This window comes from Leucopleurus acutus (assembly GCF_964270905.1).
Source record: "Leucopleurus acutus genome assembly, chromosome: 4".
Taxonomy (NCBI): domain Eukaryota; kingdom Metazoa; phylum Chordata; class Mammalia; order Artiodactyla; family Delphinidae; genus Leucopleurus; species Leucopleurus acutus.
Genome location: NC_139146.1, coordinates 107,666,668 through 107,686,936, shown reverse-complemented (window position 1 = coordinate 107,686,936; position 20,269 = coordinate 107,666,668). Strand labels below are relative to the sequence as shown.

Sequence of the window (20,269 nt, the reverse complement as noted above, 5' to 3'; positions counted from 1 at the left end):
TTCTTCTGTAAAATGAAGATGGTGGATTCTGCATTCTACAAGGCCAACTGTGTACTCTCAAGTTATATTATCCTAAAATATACTAGTTGTATAGTACTAGTAAAAAGAACTTTAAATGAGCTATGGGGAGTCCAAGATTTGCCACTAACTATTGTGATTTCAAGGGTTATTTCTAATATGTATGTCAGTGCTTTAGAAATATATTTGTGTAATATAACACATAAAAATAAAGTACTATCCCAATCATCTTCAATAAAATATATAGCATTAAAATTATGGATGTGAGCAATTGTGATAAATTGGTTTCTCACTTTTTTTGCCCTTATTAAACATCTAGTCTGCGATATTTTAAGATAATCTTTATTTGTAGCAGGTTTAAACAAAGAGACACCTCCAAGTTTCCATTTATACACATGAGAAGGGTAGGGAATGTCCAAAGACAACACAGAAAGAGGGAGGGAAAATGTGCCCATAAATACATTAGATAAGCTTTAGCAAAAAGCAGAAGTGGGGGGAAAAAATCTATATTTACCCTGACTCTTCTGCAGTTTGACAAAGTTAATGATTAAAATCTCCTAGATTTTCCACTACTTTTTCCCCAGGTTGTCTATTTGCCTTGATTGATGATATTTTATCTCTTGTGGCCCAAGGATGACTGCCCTTCCTTCCATGTAGAGATTAATAATTGATTAGCTCACAGTCAGGAATCTTATTAGTAAAAGGGAATTGGTTATTTTTGGATGCCTTTTTTTTTTTTTTAACTGGGTAACATACAGGAGACAGGGGTGCTACAGGACTTGCCGGCAGAAAAATGAAGAGGATCCTGGTTTTCCTGCTTGCTGTAGCATTTGTGCATGCTCTAGAGAGAGGTAAGACTTACAGTGCTGTGACCATTTACAAGAACTCTCAACTAGCCTAATTTTGTTACCATTTTAAAAATTATACACAAGGTGAAAAACAGAAGAATCAGTGCATATGTTGGGGAGAGAGGGAGGAATCAAAGGGGGGTTAATCTGAGCTCAAATGTCACATAGAGTGTTCAATTAGAATAGCCAAGAAGTCACGATAAGAATTCCATGAAAGAAAGAAAAACTATATAATTTGTCACTTTCCCTGTTTTCTTGATAACCAAGATCTTAAAAAATGGTTCAAAATTAGAATTTTTTAATTTGTTAAAGGAGAATGCAAATGGAGGCTATGATCCATCACTGAGCTTTTTCAGACTTCAAATATTCATTGCCAGTGAGAGTACAATATACCATATCAATGATGAAGTCAACAGATTTCTTTGATCTTCTTCAAGGAATCCTCTATATGTAATATTTGAAAACGCATTATAGTTTCTAAAATATCTCACATAAAAGAATTCATTAGCTAAGAAATATGACTATCAAGGTCTCTGAGCTATATTTTTCATTAAGTTCATTCATCACATGGTGTCTTCGTCTTTGAGCAATATACAACTTTATAAGTTCCCAAGCTGTGAAATTCATAATCAGTTCCAATTTACTTTCTGGCTGATTCTTTAATGCTTATAAAAGGAATCTGCATTCATCCGGCTTCAAAAAATTAAAATTTTCATGTAGTGCTTCCAGTTAACCGCTTTACCCAAGTCATATTAATAACATTTAACCAGTGGAATAAAATGCGTGTATCCCAGGAATTAACAGTTATTAATTATGACAAGAATAACCTTACTCCTGACCTTATTTTTACATTTTTTTAAAAAAAAACCCTCATTTTTGTCATTAAATTATTTTAAATTTTGTCTTATTCATGTCCCTTACAAGACCTCTGAATAGCCCAGATCCCAAGGAACCCTGAAAGCTTACTCCTTCACCCATGGTTTCCCTGAGGCAGATCTGAACCTGAAAAGTCCTCCTGAAGTAGGTTCAGATCTGGATTTTCAAAACACAGAAAGTCCAGTAATGGTTATGTCCTGGGATTATATGTGGATGCCATAATGTGCCATTTTGAACTACTGACTCAATAAATGTACATTGGCTTCACTTCAAAGAATTACAGTGCTTTGGAGAATAACAGTATTCTGCAACCTCTATTTCAACATCCTTTAGTATTCACTCAGCCTCTGATGAAACAGATGCTAAAAACTTCAAGTAAGCTCCCTTGAAGGTCTGAACTTCACAATGAACTCGATTACCTATGTTCCATAGGTCAGATCATGACTCCTGAGACATAAAGTACAATTACCTACATAATAAATGTCCAATATTTGGGGACAGTAGTCCTGACCCATCAGTCCTCTGTTCTGTAATACCTGAGCATAACTGAAATACCAAGTCAGTGTTTTATCTGGAAGCTAGGTGTGCTCACTCCTGGCAGGAAGTGTACAGATTGAAGGAGTTGAGAGGAACTTTGGATGCTGGAGGATTGGTTTGGGTTGCAGTTCTCTGCCTAGTTCTACAGAGCTGACCAATCACCCAAAGCATTTGTCTAGAACCTCTTTTCCAAGGTGTATTTCCTTCAAGACTCATTTTGGAAATATGTTTCTATGGACAAACATATTTAAGAAATAAGCCAGACATTAGTCTTTCTTGGTTGGTTCATAATCAATGTTTTTGTTGTCCTAAGAGTTCTGAGAAATCAAAACAAGATAATTTAACTTTATTCAAAACAATAAAGTTTCCCAAACGCATGGGCTCTTTCCTAAAATGCCTATATCCCATGGAAGCAGTCTTTGGAAAACCTCAGTTCTAAAGTGGATATAATATGAATGTTAGCTCCAGTCAGGCTCATCCTCTTCTATCAAATGGCATTGGGGATTCAGTTCACAAGCCCTTGGGTACATCTTGAGAGAGACGGGCTTACCAAATATGCCAAATCTAAATGATATTATAATATCCACTTTAGCTACCCTGTGAGAGGCAAGAAAGTTATGTTTGCCAATTGCCTCCACTTGGCTTCTTTACTCAAAACTGAAATGGATAAAGCACTAATCTAAATCATATCTTTCCCTCTTCCCAAGAAACAAGAAGGCTACACAGTTACTACACAATTGTTACACAATTACCAAAGAAATAATGCTACAGGAAGCAAAGCACTGCTGTTTATAAGAGCTATTGGCAAGAACATTTTCCTTTTGCTTTAAGCATTTCATTCTCAGCATAATTTTATTAAACATGGTATCGAATAGCAAGAAGAAAGTCAATTCCCCTTGAGGTGGGGAGGAAGCTGTATTTCTCCTTCTCCCTTTCGACTTACCTGTCGAAACAGCCCTAAGACAATATGTTTCATCCCAATCTTCCAAACCACCACTGAATCACTGTTTCTCTTTTCTACAAGTTGCCACCCCTTCATCAGGAGCCATGTGAAAAACAAAATTGCCCTCAGTTTGATTCAGGAACACAGCTGTACAGAATGCTAAAGAGAAGTAATTTAGAATAAGAAGATATTCTATTGATACTTTCCCAGATATGTCTGTATATGCTCTCTGCAAAATAAGCATAATTTTATGCCTGTTTTAGTGCTTAGTCACCTCCTCAGGTGACTGAGGAGGCAACATAGGATTTGAGATCTACATGATGAAAAGAAGACAGCCATGCAAATATCTAGAAGTATATTTCAAGCTGACGAACTCTGGGGCAAATGTCCTGAGCTAGGAACAAATACGGCCTGATCCAAGTTCACAAAGCACCCAGAGTAAAAGCATTAAAGAGGCTTAGCTGAGAAGGGAAAGGAGGAAAGGAGGAAGAGCTGAAGTCAAAGAGGCAGCTAACTTCATCATCAAAAGCAATGTTAGGGCTTCCCTGGTGGCGCACTGGTTTAGGGTCCGCCCGCCTATGAAGGGGACACGGGTTCGTGCCCTGGTCCGGGAAGATCCCACATGCCGCGGAGCGGCTAGGCCCGTGAGCCATGGCCACCGAGCCTGCGCGTCCGGAGCCTGTGCTCCACAGCAGGAGAGGCCCCAACAGTGAGAGGCCCGCGTACCGCAAAAACAAACAAACAAAAAGCAATGTTAACCTAATAGCAAAATTATGCTTCATTGCTATGAGGTGCAATGCCAGTATGAATTCACCATCATATATGGGGTATGGGGATGAGTAAGCATACTTTAACAGGTCACAAGGTTGATCTATACAGAAAGAAGATGAAGAAATGCTTAAAAGGAACTGACTACCCTCCCCCTAGTATCTATGGTCACTTAACTTCTTTATTCTGCCCACTGCTACCCTCCTCTCTATTTCCCCCCAGTTCACTCTGTTTCAGCCACACTGGCCTCCACTAGCTCCCACTCTCTGTATTCTGCACCCCAGGGATCTGCCTTAGCACCTCACTCATCTTACAACATGGATCCCCTCTGTCTGCTCCAAGTTCACATACAGAGAAGACTTGCCTGGACCAATCTACCTCAAATAGCACCTACTACTCCATTTTTCTCTATTCCCTTACCCTGTTTTTGTTGTTTTATTTTGCTTTTATTTTTAGCACTCATCACCTTATTACCAGCTGTTCATTTGTTTATTGTAATGAAAGTAAGATGTAGAATGTAAGCTCCACGAAATCAAGGACTTTTTGTTCCTTGCTGGAATTCTCAGTTTTAGAACACTACTTGCCATATATTATGTGTAGCAGGTTTTTGTGTGTAAAATCACAAAACTAAGGTTATTAGAGTACCTACCTCATAAGGTAGTTTTGAGTCTTTAAGGAAAATTAAATATCAACTAGGACACATAATATATATCCTGGAAGGAGTAAACTTTAAGTCTTTTGTTATTTTCATTATAAGTTTTATATATAGTATCCACTGTGAAGCATTGGCACTAGATTTTATCCATCGAATAAAATAGCTACTAGTTTATTTACAATATGTTAACATGTTTAAAATCTTTCAGATAGATTTATTTCATCCTTTCAACACCATGATGAGCTCAGTACTATTATCCCCATTTTATAAATGGGGAAAACTGAGGAAGAGAGGGGTTAAGTAACTTATCCAAAGTAACTGAGCTAGTTAAGTGTCAGGATCAGGATTTTACATCAGTTCACTGGGTTTACAGTCACTCAAAATCACTGCTTTGCTGCCTCTCATGAGACACATACCTGAAATACTTTCACTAATCTTAGAATAAGTGTAAGAGAGAGCCAATCATTGACACCAATTTAGGGGGAAGTAAGTGAAATTCATTCTGTCCACCACGGTCATCCACAGCTGATCCAAATCCCAGTTCATCCCTATTCCATGAAACTAGCTCTGTCTTCTAACTTCCTGTTTTCCTGGCACTATCGCCTCTAAATCATTTATGTTCAATCCTGTAGAGCACTGTTGGATTTTATTTTATACACTTTTGTTATCAGTATCCAATCATTTCTATATTCTATAAATTTCAGCCCTAAAATACGTCAGCCTTGTACCGAAACTCCTCAGTGGTCCTTTTGTCTGTCTTCTTTACCCCCTGCATAGATCTAGTTCTCAAAGCCTGGGAACACTGGCTCTTTTCTACTACATTTCCACTTTCTTATACTGTCCTTGTGCAGGCCCTTATTAACCTTCACCCAGCTATTGTAGTGGCTTCCCTAACAAAATCCCTACCTCCCATCCCTTCCCCAATCAATTCATATTAAAACACAAGGCAAAACCTGACATAACCTGGTAAGTAGAGTCCAAAAATGAAATACATAAAAATTAGGATCACTGTTGGGAAGGTAAATGAAATGCTAGGGGTGAACATGTATAGCTGACTGGTGGGATTCTAGCTATCAGACTGTCTGATACAAACCCACCCCAATTCTGGTCTCTGTTTGGAGTCATGTGACGGTGGGTACAACCTCAGGCTTAAATAGTAATGTGTATGTTAGGCAGAATGAGCATCCTCCAAAAATGTTGACGTTCTAATGCCTGGAATGGGCTAAGAGGTTAGCTCACATCACAAAGGGGAATTAAGGTTTCAGACAGAATAAAGGTTGCTAGTCAGCAGACCTTAAAGTAGAAAAACAATGCTGGATCATCTGAGTGAGGCCAAAGTAATCAAAAGAAGGGAGCAAAACAGAATCAGAGGATGATGTCACTAAAGAGAAAAGGCACAAAGAGACACAAAGTTGCCAGCTTTGAAGATGGAGGAAGGAGGCCTTGAGCCTAGAATGCTAGGCCACCTCTAGAAGTTGGAGTAGACAAGGAAGTGGATTCTCCGCTAGAGCATCCAGAAAGAACACAATCCTGCTGACACCTTGATTTTAGCCCAGTGAGACCTGTGTCGGTCTACCCAGTAGAAATGTAAAGCAGTAAGTTTAAGCCACTGCATTTGTGGTAATGTGTTACAGTAGCAATAGAAACCTAATACTGTAGGTTTCTGGGTTCTGTGACAGGCTGGAACTTCCCCAAGGAAAGGATCATTGAGTGAAAGCATCTCACTGTTGATAGACTATCATCTCATTGGTCAGATCCAGGGAGAATTGGCCAGGAGATAACTGGGTTACATGTTAACTCATTTCCATGCTTCCTGGGACTTTTCTATTCTCTTCCATTTCCTTCTGACCAGAAAGTAATTTAGCCTACCATCTGAGAGAAGGACTGGAGCAAGCCACATGGGATCCTTATCACAAGGGCATATAGGTATCATCACTGGATTTTACTGTAAGAAGAGGTGCTAACATTCATTGTGTTTTTACCACGTTAGGCAGGAGATGTGCTAGGCATTTTTACATAGACTAACATATTTCACAGAACAGCCTTAATAACAAGGTACTATTTTTCTTAGATCCCAAGATTACTCTTCCTTGAGTACAGCTCTGAGTTGGTCATTCCTCTCCATGAATGTATTTCAATAGATACCCCATTACCTTGAAAAATAAGTAAAACTTTGGTGATCAAGTTTTCTAGTATTTAATTCCACTGCTTCAGTTTTATTGGATTACTCATTCTCCAGATATGACTGGAGATCTTCTAACTTCAGATATTTCTTCATGTTCTCTCCACTTAAAATTCCTCTCCAAATTCACTTATTCCTGTTAAAATCCTGCCCATCATTCATGGTCCACTTCAAGTAATAGTTCCTTTCATGAGGTTTTCTAAAAGCTCTCTTCCATTCCATGGGTTCATATGCTTTGTTTCAATCTCTTCCATGGCAATGATCACTACTTCTGCTATTGGTGTTGTATTCTTATTCTTATCTCTAATATCAGACCTCAGTTCCTTAAGTATTGGTGGCTTTCAAGTTTCTTGTATGTGCTTTATCATGTTATTTATTCTTATATTGTTTTAAAAACTAAGCCCTGTAATGCATTCTAAGTTTCCAATTCAGGATACCAAAGACACCACCCTCACTCATGCCAAAGGTGGGAGAGGGCAACTTGCTCCCTTATCTTCACCTCTGCAAAAGCATTTGTTGATGACAGGGTGCTCAACTTGTGAAGGAAAAGCGAGATGGAATGAGTTGTGTGGAGGAAGAATGCCTCCTCTGGGACTTTGGTGAGTGTAGCACCTATATGGGCTACCACCCGTGTTGAAACCAAAGGCATCAAATTTGAGTGAGTCTATGAGGCCATCCTCTACGGCAATTTTAGTATTGGGGCAACTGACCCATTGCCCCTATATCTTCTACTGATTTTGAATTTTCAACATCTGAAATGTTCCACTGATGGCATCCTAAGAGGTACAGTTAATTTCCTCTAGATAGTTAATCTATAGATGTCATGCAGAACTCTAGGTTTACTTTCTATTGACTTAAGCTCAAAACTGCACCCCGGCTTGCAAACATCAATATGAAACCAGATCAATGCTTTATTTAATAGTGATTTAAAATGTCAACGGAAATGAGACCCAAAAAGCCTGAAAAATGAAATAAAAGTACTAATTTGAATACCACTTCTTCGCTGACAATGTTTCTAATGACATATCGGCAGTTTTCTTTAGTTCCAATAATCAGGGCAACTTCCTAAACCAGCCCAACAATATTTAATTTCTCAACTAAAACCACTACTCTGAATATGTAGCCCACCTAGTTTGAACGAATACTACAAACCATATTCTTTAAGTTAAAAAAAAAACGCACTAATACACTGACCTTTTCTGACATAGATGAGTCTGTCAGTGCAGAATGGGAATAAAAATGTCAAAGGAATAAAATTTCAAAAATATAAATGCCCAACAGTTCTGAAAGCCCATGATTCTCCAGAATAGGAAAATAGCAACGTAAGACAGTTCCTAGCATCCTATATAAGCGTTTTTATTCAACACAACATATATAGGCTCCAACCATTGCTCCCGGTATACAAACAGCTTTTCTAGAGGACCAAACTCGTTTTAGAGAATGATTATAACAATAGTTAAAGCATTCAAAATACCCTTTTTAGTAAAGTTTGTACCATAACAATGAGTATCATATTGTCTATCCCCACTAGATTAAAAGTTCCATAAGGGCAAGGATGTGTCGATTTTGCTCTTTAGTGTATATTCAATACTGAACCCAATGCCTGGCACAGAGTAAGTCTTCAAGACATGTCCGTTGCATGTATGAATGAGGATCGTCAGCTGTGTTGGGAGAGGAGAGATGCATGAAGCAGTAAAGATTTCCCGAAAGTAAACCAAATGTTTTCAAAAGTCCAGAGTTAGGCACAACTTACCAAAATGTTTCACAATACAGACAGAAAAGGGACATGCTATTGCAAAAAGCAACAATTCTGTTAACGACATTTGTAAACATTGAGTGTTTAGGGGTCACAATGTGAAAATGATTTCGCCAGTGTCACTAGGATTATGCCAATATTTACTAGTGCCGTATCAAAGTCCAGATTGCCCGCTTCATAACCACATGGCACATTAAAGAACAGAGTAAGTCATTTACAATTCATTTGATATAGGATTTAATTATATAAATGAAAGTGAGCTCAACTGGTGTGAAAACATTAAGCAATACTCCATGGAATAGGGAATTGATTTAGAACAATCTCATGGCAAATTAAGTTCAGTATTTGTTATGTTTGGAAGATGAGAAAGTGATTAACATACTCACTTAACCAGTTCAGCTCCAGGTCTTCTCTTTGAATAAATGAATAGATGAATTTTTTTTAATCAGAAATATTTCAAGTAATCCACCTGAAAAATACATGGTGCAATGGCTTCCTCTATAGGTTACTTTTGTAAGAGCAGTTTTACCCTCATATTTTAATTCTGAATTTCTTCAACGCCTATTTGGGCTTTTTCCCTTGCTTCTGTTTTGCCCAAGACTGAATATTCCAGCAAAAATGGTTCCAAAACCATTTTAAGTCTTGTGTAGTTGATCTAGTTCCCCAGTTTTCTGTCATTGCATTCTAACTAAAGCAGTACATAACACCCATGGATTCTAATGTGTTTCTGTGCAATCTCAGTTGTTTAAATAGCTTTAATTAAATCAGGAGATAAACTGTAGTTTCCACTTATACTATATTCACATGCACTCACGTTCTCAGCACACTGAATGAAACTCTACTTTCTTAATGAAGTGAGAAATCTGGAAAGTTAGAAACAAAAATATTTTTTTAAATGTTCAGAGGTGCCCCCCTTGAATGCAGGCTCTCATTTTGCATGGTGACAATAAAACAAAAGTGACCTCTGCAGTTTTATAGGGAGAGTTTATTAAGCAAAGTTATTTCCTTTGCATTAAGAACAAAGGAGTTCTTATTTGAGTATTTTTTGTGGCTTGAAACCATAAGCTTTGGGAGAAAAAAGATTCTGTATAATTTCTTACTGTTTCTAAAAGGGGTGATTTTGTAAGCTTTTAGAAGTGATCTCAAAGATCATGAGGATACGACTGTGTACTAAATTCAGGAATCTAATACATACCGTTATTTAAACTCCATTTGAATATTTTAAGAACAAAACAAATTCACTTCAAAAAGCTGTTCAGGGCTTTCCTGGTGGCGCAGTGGTTGAAAGTCCGCCTGCCAATGCAGGGGACACGGGTTCGTGCCCCGGTCCGGGAGGATCCCACATGCCGCGGAGCGGCTGGGCCCGTGAGCCATGGCCGCTGAGCCTGCGCGTCCGGAGCCTGCGCTCCGCAACGGGAGAGGCCACAGCAGTGAGAGGCCCGTGTACCGCAAAAAAAAAAAAAAAAAAAAAAAAAAAAAGCTGTTCATCATTTCAGTTATTAATTAGCCACAGTTATAAAGTTCTCTCACACTGAACTAAAATCTACTGCCAGCCATTTTCCCCAGTTCTACCCAGGAGCAATATAAAACTCCACTGACATCCTAATACTACATCTTCTCACTACAGGAAGACAGCTCTACCCTAAATTTTTTCCCTGTGCCCTAATCTTCAGTCCCACTGAATACCATTAATGATTAACAGAAAATATCTGCCTTATTTTGACCTTCTGAAACTGTGACAATATCCAACCTTGTAAACAAGTCAATAAATTACAGAAAATATACTAGATATGAAGGTTCTCAGTCAATAGAGTATAAAAAGCCACTATCAATCCTACTGTCTTGTCCTAGTTTCCAAGATAATGTGCGATTTGATCATGCAGGTTTATCCACCTTCTTTGTGATTTTGATGGTATTTGAGTTGGTCCCTTATTAGAAATTGCCACTTAAAAAGGTCTTTGTCCCTCAATTCTGACTTCTCACCTTAGTTATATGCATTGAACAGTCCACCTGAAAGACGTAGGGTACAACAGCTTCCTCTACAGGCCATTTTCACTGAAATCAGGCATTTTTAACATGAATTCTAACAAATCCCAAAGAGAATCTTTTTATTTTTTATAGTTTTAATTTTTTTTGGCTGTGTTGGGTCTTCTTTGCTGCACGCAGACTTTCTCTAGTTGCAGGAGGCTACGCTTCATTGCGGTGTGCGGGTTTCTCACTGTGGTGGCTTCTCTTGCCGCGGAGCACGGACTCTAGGCATGTGGGCTTCAGTAGTTGTGGCTCATGGGCACTCTAGAGCGCAGGCTCAGTAGTTGTGGCGCACAGGCTTTGTTGCTCCATGGCATGTGGGATCTTCCCGGACCAGGCATCGAACCCATGTTCCCTGCACTGGCAGGTGGATTCTTAACCACTGCGCCACAAGGGAAGTCCCGAGAATCTTTTTAAAAGGAAAAAAAAAAAAAAAAAACAAAATCTTCCCCAGCCAGTATCCAGCCACTACCACCTCCACTCCAAACCATAAAACAAGAATTTCTACATATAAGCAATATCATATGATATAAAATAGACGACTAATAAAGACCTACTGTATAGCACAGGAAACTCTACTCAGTACTCTGTAATGGCCTATATGGGAAAAGAATCTTAAAAAGAGTGGATATACGTATAACAGAATCACTTTGCTGTACACCTGAAACACAATATTTTAAATCAACTATACTCCAATTAAAAAAAAAGAATTCCTACTCTGCCTTATGTATATTCATTCATCCATGGAGCTGAGGCGAGCACATTCAGGGGGTAAAATGCATACCAGTAATTGCCATCATATCATCCAAGATGGATTTCCCAATATTTAAATCCAGGAGGATAAGTTACTAAATGTTAAAACCATTTAGAACAGGAACTGGGCCATTTCTATACTTCTTACATTTTTTTGGAAAGATATAGCATCAAAATGTTGGCAAATTTCCTAGACTTTCTTGCATAAATGATGAATCGGGGAAGAAAAACACTGGCTGCCTTCCACGCGTCCACCTATTGTATATGTAACAGGTGTGTTGAACAAGTGGGTCTCACCATCAATAAAGAACTCATCCCCTGTGCAAACTAGCTCTTCCCAACCACCCGAATGGACTTAAGAGTAGGTTCTATGATTTTTCTGATCACTCATATAAGGTCCTCTGGTCCTTTTGAACATCAAAATAACCACCTGTTAACAGCCATGGGACTGTCTGGTTAAAGTCAAAAATTTGTAAATTCATTTAAAATTGAGGCTACTCCCCCAGGTCAGGCATGTTTCAGTCCTACTGCCTTTAGTGGCAAAGGGAGGCATACACTTTCCTCTGCCTGTTCTCTTCTTCCTGCTACTCTCTAGGCTGCTTTTAGTTCCTCCAGGGTTAACACAGGGAAAAGAAAAGCTAGTAGGAAAGGTAAGCAGCAGCAAACACTCATTCAAATGGGCAGCTTGGTGAGATAGTGGTGTTTTCTCTGGTTACAGGAGATGTTCAGAGTTGATATTTTCTCTTCATGGGTTCTTTGGAGATCTCTTTCCCCATCATCCCTGGGGATCTCTCCATCCAGCTGGCACCTTAAGACCTCCCTTTGATTTTCAAGTTATCTGCATCTGCACAGAGGCGTCCTACTTTTGGTAGCCTGCTGCCTTCTAGATAAATGTCTCCCTATCTTAAAAAAAAAAAAAAAAGATAGGATGATTCCAGGACAGTTTGTTCTCCTGCTCGATCTATATCAGGTACACAGGCCACAGCAGAACTTCCCACTCACAACCCTCTCCTTTGTTGCCTCAGGCCACTTAACCAGCCTTTCTAACCTCGTAGATTTCTCCAGTCTGAATCAGACACCTGTCCATTGTACCCCACCTTCCAAGGGTCACCTATCAAGGTCTGAGTGTTTTCTTTGAAGCCCTTCTTACTATGCTTGAAGTAAGGAGATGCACTCTCACACCACTCTCCCAAACCCACCACATTGACAACTTTCTCCAAAACTTATTTTGCCTAATTTCCATCTTTTTCCTCAGCTGAATTCCTAAGCTTCCTTTAGAGAGTCTGGAGGTGGGTAATGAAGCAAGGGAGGCAACACCAGTGCTCACACCCACCTTTTAAAGGCCCGCATTACTGGGCCTAGCTCTTCACTTCGGAAGGTAGATATATTCTCCATTTATTTTTTGTTCTTTGTTCTTTTGAGGCCTTGGGTGAAACTGAGGCAAAGAAAGGAAGGAGGAATAAAAAGTTTTATTTATTTGAGCATTATTATAAAGATGGGACCTAAGAATGATTGCTATATCAGTAGGTTCTGACTCACTAGTTGGCATACATATTTTGACTTACGTGCTTTCAATATTAGTTCATTCTTTTTTTAAATTTATTGAAATATAGTTCACATACAATATTATGTTAGTTTCAGGTGTAGTACACAGTGATTTGACATTTGCATACATTATGAAATGATCACAGTAAGTCTAATAATCGTCTGTCCCCAAAGTTATGAAATATTATTGACCATATTCCTTATGCTGTATATTACATCCTCATGGCTTATTTTATAACCGAAGGCCTCTATCTCTTAATCTCTTTCACCAATTTTACCCACACCCCCAGTACCAGCAAGGAACCACCATTTGTATCTGAGTTTGTTTTCATTTTGTTTATTTTTAGTTTTTTTGATATAGACCATATTTTTTAAATTTTTAAATTGTATTTATTTTTTGTACAGCAGGTTCTTATTAGTTGTCTATTTCATAAATATTAGGGTCCACATGTCAATCTCAATCTCCCAATTCATCACACCACCACCCCCTACACTTTCCCCCCTTGGTGTCCATACGTTTGTTCTCTACATCTGTGTCTCTATTTCTGCCCTGCAAACCGGTTCATCTGTACCATTTTTCTAGGTTCCACATATATGTATTAATATACAATATTTGTTTTTCTCTTTCTGACTTACTTCACTCTGTATGACAGACTCTAGGTCCATCGACATCTCTACAAATAACTCAATTTCTTTTCTTTTTATGGCTGAGTAATATTCCATTGTATATATGTACAACTTCTTTATCCATTCATCTCTCGATGGGCACTTAGGTTGCTTCCATGACCTGGCTATTGTAAATACTGCCGCAATGAACATTGGTGTGCATGTGTCTTTTTGAATTATGGTTTTCTCAGCGTATATGCCCATTAGTGGGATTGCTGGGTCATACGGTAATTCTATTTTTAGTTTTTTAAGGAAACTCCATACTGTTCTCTATAGTGGCTGTATCAATTTACATTCCCACCAACAGTGCAAGAGTGTTCTCTTTTCTCCACACCCTCTCCAGCATTTGTTGTTTGTACATTTTCTGATGATGCCCATTCTAACCGGTGTGAGATGATACCTCACTGTAGTTTTGATTTGCATTTCTCTGATAGTGATGTTGAGCAGCTTTTCATGTGCTTCTTGGCCATCTGTATGTCTTCTTTGGAGAAATGTCCATTTAGGTCTTCTGCCCATTTTTGGATCAGGTTGTTTGTTTTTTAATATTGAGCTGCGTAAGCTGTTTATATATTTTGGAGATTAGACCTTTGTCCGTTGATTCATTTGCAAATATTTTCTCCCATTCAGAGGGTTGTCTTCTCGCCTTGTTTATGGTTTCCTCCACTGTGCAAAAGCTTTTAAGTTTCATTAGGTCCCATTTGTTTATTTTTGTTTTTATTTCCATTACTCTAGGAGGTGGGTCAAAAAAGATCTTGCTGTGATGTATGTCAAAGAGTGTTCTTCCTATGTTTCCAAGAGTTTTACAGTGTCCGATCTTACATTTAGGTCTCTAATCCATTTTGAGCTTATTTTTGGGTATGGTGTTAGGGAGTGTTCTAATTTCATTCTTTTACATGTAGCTGTCCAGTTTTGCCAGCATCACTTATTGAAGAGACTGTCTTTTCTCCATTATATATCTTTCCCTCCTTTGTCATAGATTAGTTGGCCATAGGTGTGTGGGTTTATCTCTCGGATTTCTATCCTGTTCCATTGATCTATATTTCTGTTTTTGTGCCAGTACCATACTGTCCTGATTACTGTAGATTTGTAGCATAGTCTGAAGTTAGGGAGTCTGATTCCTCCAGCTCCATTTTTTTCCTGCAAGACTGCTTTGGCTATTCGGGGTCTTTTGTGTCTCCATACAAATTTTAAGATTTTTTTTGTTCTAGTTCTGTAAAAATTGCCATTGGTAATTTGATAGGGATTGCATTGAATCTGTAGATTGCTTTGGTTAGTACAGTCATTTTCATAATGTTGATTCTTCCAATCCAAGAACATGGTATATCTCTCCATCTGTTGGTATCATCTTTAATTTCTTTCATTAGTGTCTTATAGTTTTCTGCATACAGGTCTTTAGTCTCCTTAGGTAGGTTTATTCCTAGGTATTTTATTCTTTTTGTTGCAATGGTGAATGGGATTGTTTCCTTAATTTCTTTTTCTGATCTTTCATTATTAGTGTATAAGAATGCAAGAGATTTCTGTGCATTAATTTTGTATCCTGCAACTTTACCAAATTCATTGATTAGCTCTAGTAGCTTTCTGTGGCATCTTTAGGATGCTCTATGTATAGTATCATGTCATCTGTAAACAGTGACAATTTTATTTCTTCTTTTCCATTTTGTATTCCTTTTATTTCTTTTTCTTTTCTGATTGCTGTGGCTAGGACTTCCAAAACTTTGTTGAATAATAGTGGTGAGAGTGAACATCCTTGTCTTGTTCCTGATCTTAGAGGAAATGTTTTCAGTTTTTCACCATTGAGAATGTTTGCTGTGGGTTTCTCATATATGGCCTTTATTATGTTGAGGTAGGTTCCTTCTTTGCCCACTTTCTGGAGAGTTATCATAAATGGGTGTTGAATTTTGTCAAAAGCTTTTTCTGCATCTATTGCGATGATCATATGGTTTTCCTTCAATTTGTTAATGTGGTGTATCACATTGATTGACTTGTGTATATTGAAGAATCCTTGGATCCTTGGGATAAATCCCACTTGATCATGGTGTATGATCCTTTTAATGTGTTGGTGGATTCTGTTTGCTAGTATTTTGTTGAGGATTTTTGCATTTATATTCATCAGTGATATTGGTCTATAATTTTCTTTTTTTGTAGTATCTTTGTCTGGTTTTGGTATCAGGGTGAAGGTGGCCTCATAGATTGAGGAAGTGTTCCTCCCTCTGCTATATTTTGAAAGAGTTTGAGAAGGATAGATGTTAGCTCTTCTCCAAATGTTTGATAGAATTCACCTGTGAAGCCATCTGGTCCTGGACTTTTGTTTGTAGGAAGATTTTTTTTTTTTTTCAGTACATGGGCGTCTCTCTGTTGTGGCCTCTCCCGTTGCAGAGCACAGGCTCTGGACGTGCAGGGTCAGCGGCCATGGCTCATGGGCCCAGCCACTCTGTGGCATGTGGGATCTTCCCGGACCGGGGCATGAACCCGTGTCCCCTGCATCAGCAGGCAGACTCTCAACCACTGCGCCACTAGGGAAGCCTGGAGGATTTTTAGTCACAGTTTCAATTTCATTACTTGTGATTGGTCTGTTCATATTATCTATTTCTTCCTGGTTCAGTCTTGGAAGTTTATACCTTTCTAAGAATTTGTCCATTTCTTCCAGGTTGTCCATTTTATTGGCATAGAGTTGCATTTAGCAGTCTCTTATGATGCTTTGTATTTCTGCGGTATCCATTGTTACTTCTCCTTTTCATTTCTAACTTTATTGATTTGAGTCTTCTCCCTATTTTCCTTGATGAGTCTGGCTAAAGGTTTATCAATTTTGTTTACCTTCAAAGGATCAGCTTTTAGTTTTATTGATCTTTGCTACTGTTTTCTTTGTTTCTATTTCATTTATTTCTGCTCTCATCTTTTATTTCTTTCCTTCTGCTAATTTTGGGTTTTGTTTATTCTTCTTTCTCTAGTTCCTTGAGGTGTAACATTAGATAGTTTGAGATTTTTCTTGTTTCTTGAGGTAGGCTTGTATTGCTATAAACTTCCCTCTTAGAACTTCTTTTGCTGCATCCCAAGGGTTTTGGATTGTTGTGTTTTCATTGTAATTTGTCTCTAGGTATTTTTTGATTTCCTCTTTGATTTCTTTGGGACCTCTTGGTTATTTAGTAACGTATTGTTTAGCCTCCATGTATTTGTGTTTTTTACATTTTTTTCCCTGTGGTTGATTTCTAATCTCATAGCATTGTGGTCAGAAAAGATGCTTGATATGATATCAATTTTCTTAAACTTACTAAGGCTTGATTTGTGACCCAAGAAGTGACCCTGGAGAATGTTCCATGTGCACTTGAAAACTGTAATCTGTTTTTGGATGGAATGTCCTATAAATATTAACTCTATCCAGTCTATTGTGTCATTTAAAGCTTGTGTTTCCTTATTAATTTTCTGTCTGGATGATCTGTCCATTGTGGTAAGTGAGGTGTTAAAAGTCCCCCACTAATACTGTGTTACTGTCAGTTTCCTTTTATAGCTGTTAGCAGTTGCCTTATGTATTTAGGTGCTCCTATGTTGGGTGCATATATATTTATAATTCTTATATCTTCTTGGATTGATCCATTGATCATTATTTAGTGTCCTTCCTTGTCTCTTGTAATAGTCTTTATTTTAAAGCCTATTTTATCTGTTATGAGTATTGCTACTTCAGCTTTCTTTTGATTTCCACTTGCATGGAATATCTTTTTCCATCCCCTCACTTTTAGTCTGTATGTGTCCCTAGGTATGAAGTGGGTCTCTTGTAGACAGCACCTATATGGGTCTTGTTTTTGTATCCATTCAGCAAGCCTGTGTCTTTTGGTTGGAGCATTTAATCCTTTCACATTTAAGGTAATTATCAATATGTATGTTCCTATTACCCTTTTCTTAATTGTTATAGGTTTGTTTTTGTAGGTCCTTTTCTTCTCTTGTGTTTCCCACTTAGAGAAGTTCCTTTAGCATTCGTTGTAGTGCTGGTTTGGTGGTGTTGAATTCTCTTAACTTTTGCTTGTGTGTAAAACTTTTGATTTCTCTGTCAAATTTGAATGAGATCCTTGCTGGATATTACATCCAGCAAGGTTGTAGGTTCTTCCCTTTCATCACTTTAAACATACCATGCCACTCCCTTCTGGCTTGTAGATTTTCTGCTGAGAAATCAGCTATTAACCTTATGGGAGTTCCTTTGTATGTTGTCATATTTCCTTTGTTGCTTTCAATAATTTTTATTAATTTGATTACTATGTGTCTCGGCATGTTTCTCCTTGGGTTTATCCTGCCTGGGACTCTCTGCGCTACCTGGACTTGGGTGGCTATTTCCTTTCCCATGTTAGGGAAGTTTTCAACTATAATCTCTTCATATATTTTCTTGGGTCCTTTCTCTCTCTCATCTCCTTCTGGGACCCCTATAATGTTAATGTTGGTGCATTTAATGTTGTCCCAGAGGTCTGTGAGACTGTCCTCAATTTTTTTCATTCTTTTTTCTTTATTCTGCTCTGCAGTAATTATTTCCACTATTTTATCTTCCAGGTCACTTATCCATTCTTCTGCCTCAGTTATTCTGCTATTGATTCCTTCTAGTGTATTTTTCATTTCAGTTATTGTTCATCTCTGTTTGTTCTCTAATTCTTCTAGGTGTTTGTTCCTTAATTCTTCTAGGTCTTTGTTAAACATTTCTTGCATCTTCTCGATCTTTGCCTCCATTCTTTTTCCGAGGTCCTGGATCATCTTCACTGTCATTATTCTGAATCCTTTTTCTGGAAGGTTGCCTATCTCCACTTCATTTAGTTGTTTTTTCTGGGGTTTTATCTTGTTCCTTCATCTGGTACAAAGTCTTCTGCCTTTCATTTTGTCTATCTTTCTGTGAATGTGGTTTTCCTTCCACAGGCTGCAGAATTGTAGTTCTTCTTGCTTCTGTTGTCTGCCCTCTATAGTTAATTCTTTTTCTTATTTTCTTTAATTTTCATTAAAGTTTATAGCATGCCATCAAATTTTGATCCATTGTGATAAAACAGAAAGGCACCAAAAAGTGTAATTGCATCTAGGTATCGAGAAAAATGCTACTTTCACCATTGATGAGTCATGTGGAAGATCCCTTTGTATATATACATTTAATGCAACATTCATTTAAAAGGAAAAAGATACTTTTTTAATATATATTTCTGGTTCCTAGGTCGAGATTATGAGAAAGATAAAGTCTGCAAGGAACTCGCCAGCCTGGGAAAAGATGACTTCACATCTTTGTAAGTATGAGGTACTCGCTCACTCTCTTAGTTACCTGACCTTGAATGAAGCTAAGTGTGAGGTATCTTCAGTTCTGTGTCAGGGACTGAACTGATCTCCATTAAGATCTCCATTAAGATTAAGAGGATAGAGCCCCAGGGTCAAAGTGGGCAGAGATGTCAGGCAAATGGAGGACATCCAAAGATTCCAGCTGAACTATTGTTAATATGGTCTAAGAATTTGTTACAAGTATACTAATGAGTTGAGAAAACAAGTAAGTATAGTTTTCTAAGGTGAATTAAAAGGCAAATAGTACATGCTATGACGCTGGCAAACAAAGGCAGCAAGGTAAAGGAAAGGTTCATTTGGGGAGGCTTGAGAGAGGAAAGAACATGAGGCTGGTTTGATGGAACTCCCAAACCCAAGTTCTACTGTTACAAGATGCATCTTTGTTCCAGATAAACTTATTTTTAAAGCCAATGTCATATTTTCATTAGTCAAGAACATGGGTGCAATATTCCACTAAAAAATTGAATAGATTTCATATTAAAATATGTGCAAATGTGAAAACTTTAAAAAATTCTGCATACATTGACTTCCATTTCTCCTCAGGTCAATGGTCCTATACAGCAGAAAATTTCCCAGTGCTACCTTTGAACAGATCAGTCATCTTGTGAATGAAGTTGTCTCCTTGACAGAAGCCTGCTGTGCTGAGGGGGCCGACCCTGACTGTTACGACAACAGGGTAGGATTGTGTAGTTGGCCATGTCTATGCTGGCCCATAGAAGGGGGTCAAGACAGGCCTTTACATCATATCTTGGGGAAATTTTAGACAGCAACCCACCTACTCCAAGTTTGAGGGAGATATGAAGTCTATTATCCTAGAGTCCAAATTTATTCTGGTATAGTGAACCAATTCTGCCCATTAGTCCTACAAGGTTCAAATGAGAAAACTGGGGTGTGTATTATTAATTCATGGACCTCTTGAAATAATTCTAATATATTCTGTGTATCTTAGAAGCCTACCAATACCCATACCTGTATCATGCCAAGACTGGTACCAAGTGCCCTGGAAAAACTTAGTGTTGGTTTCAAGTTATTTGGGGGTTCAAAAATTGCCCTGTATATACACACACAGTTCTGCGTTTTCTACCTTAGAGTATACACGCAGAAATAAAAAATGCTGAAATGACAGTTTTCAAAATATAGACAACAGCTGAAAAATGTGAAACTACAGGTGTTTCTAGCAATTTACTGATACTGTCATCCGGAAGAATAAAAATGACATTTAGCTGCATCTTGATAAAGGCCTCTACAGACAAATGTCTCATTGCTCAAGACTTCAACAGTTAGCCAACAGACACAATGCTCCAAAGATCTAATTAGAATATATTCTATGACTCTTACCTATTAATTTCTTTACCTGGACCTTATCTACATTCTAAGAACTTTATCGTTTTCTCCCACC

General features: G+C 38.0%; 1 protein-coding gene across 1 annotated transcript in view; it reads left to right on the top strand.

Annotated features, from left to right (window-relative positions):
* Positions 1-629: 629 nt before the first annotated feature.
* Positions 630-20,269, top strand: part of GC (GC vitamin D binding protein) — a 40,259-nt gene continuing 20,619 nt past the window's right edge. The window contains exons 1-3 of the mRNA XM_082838784.1: positions 630-869; positions 18,752-18,821; positions 19,414-19,546. Of these exons, the coding sequence (XP_082694910.1) occupies positions 812-869; positions 18,752-18,821; positions 19,414-19,546 (261 nt within the window). The 5' untranslated portion in view covers positions 630-811. The remainder of the gene's footprint in view (positions 870-18,751; positions 18,822-19,413; positions 19,547-20,269) is intronic.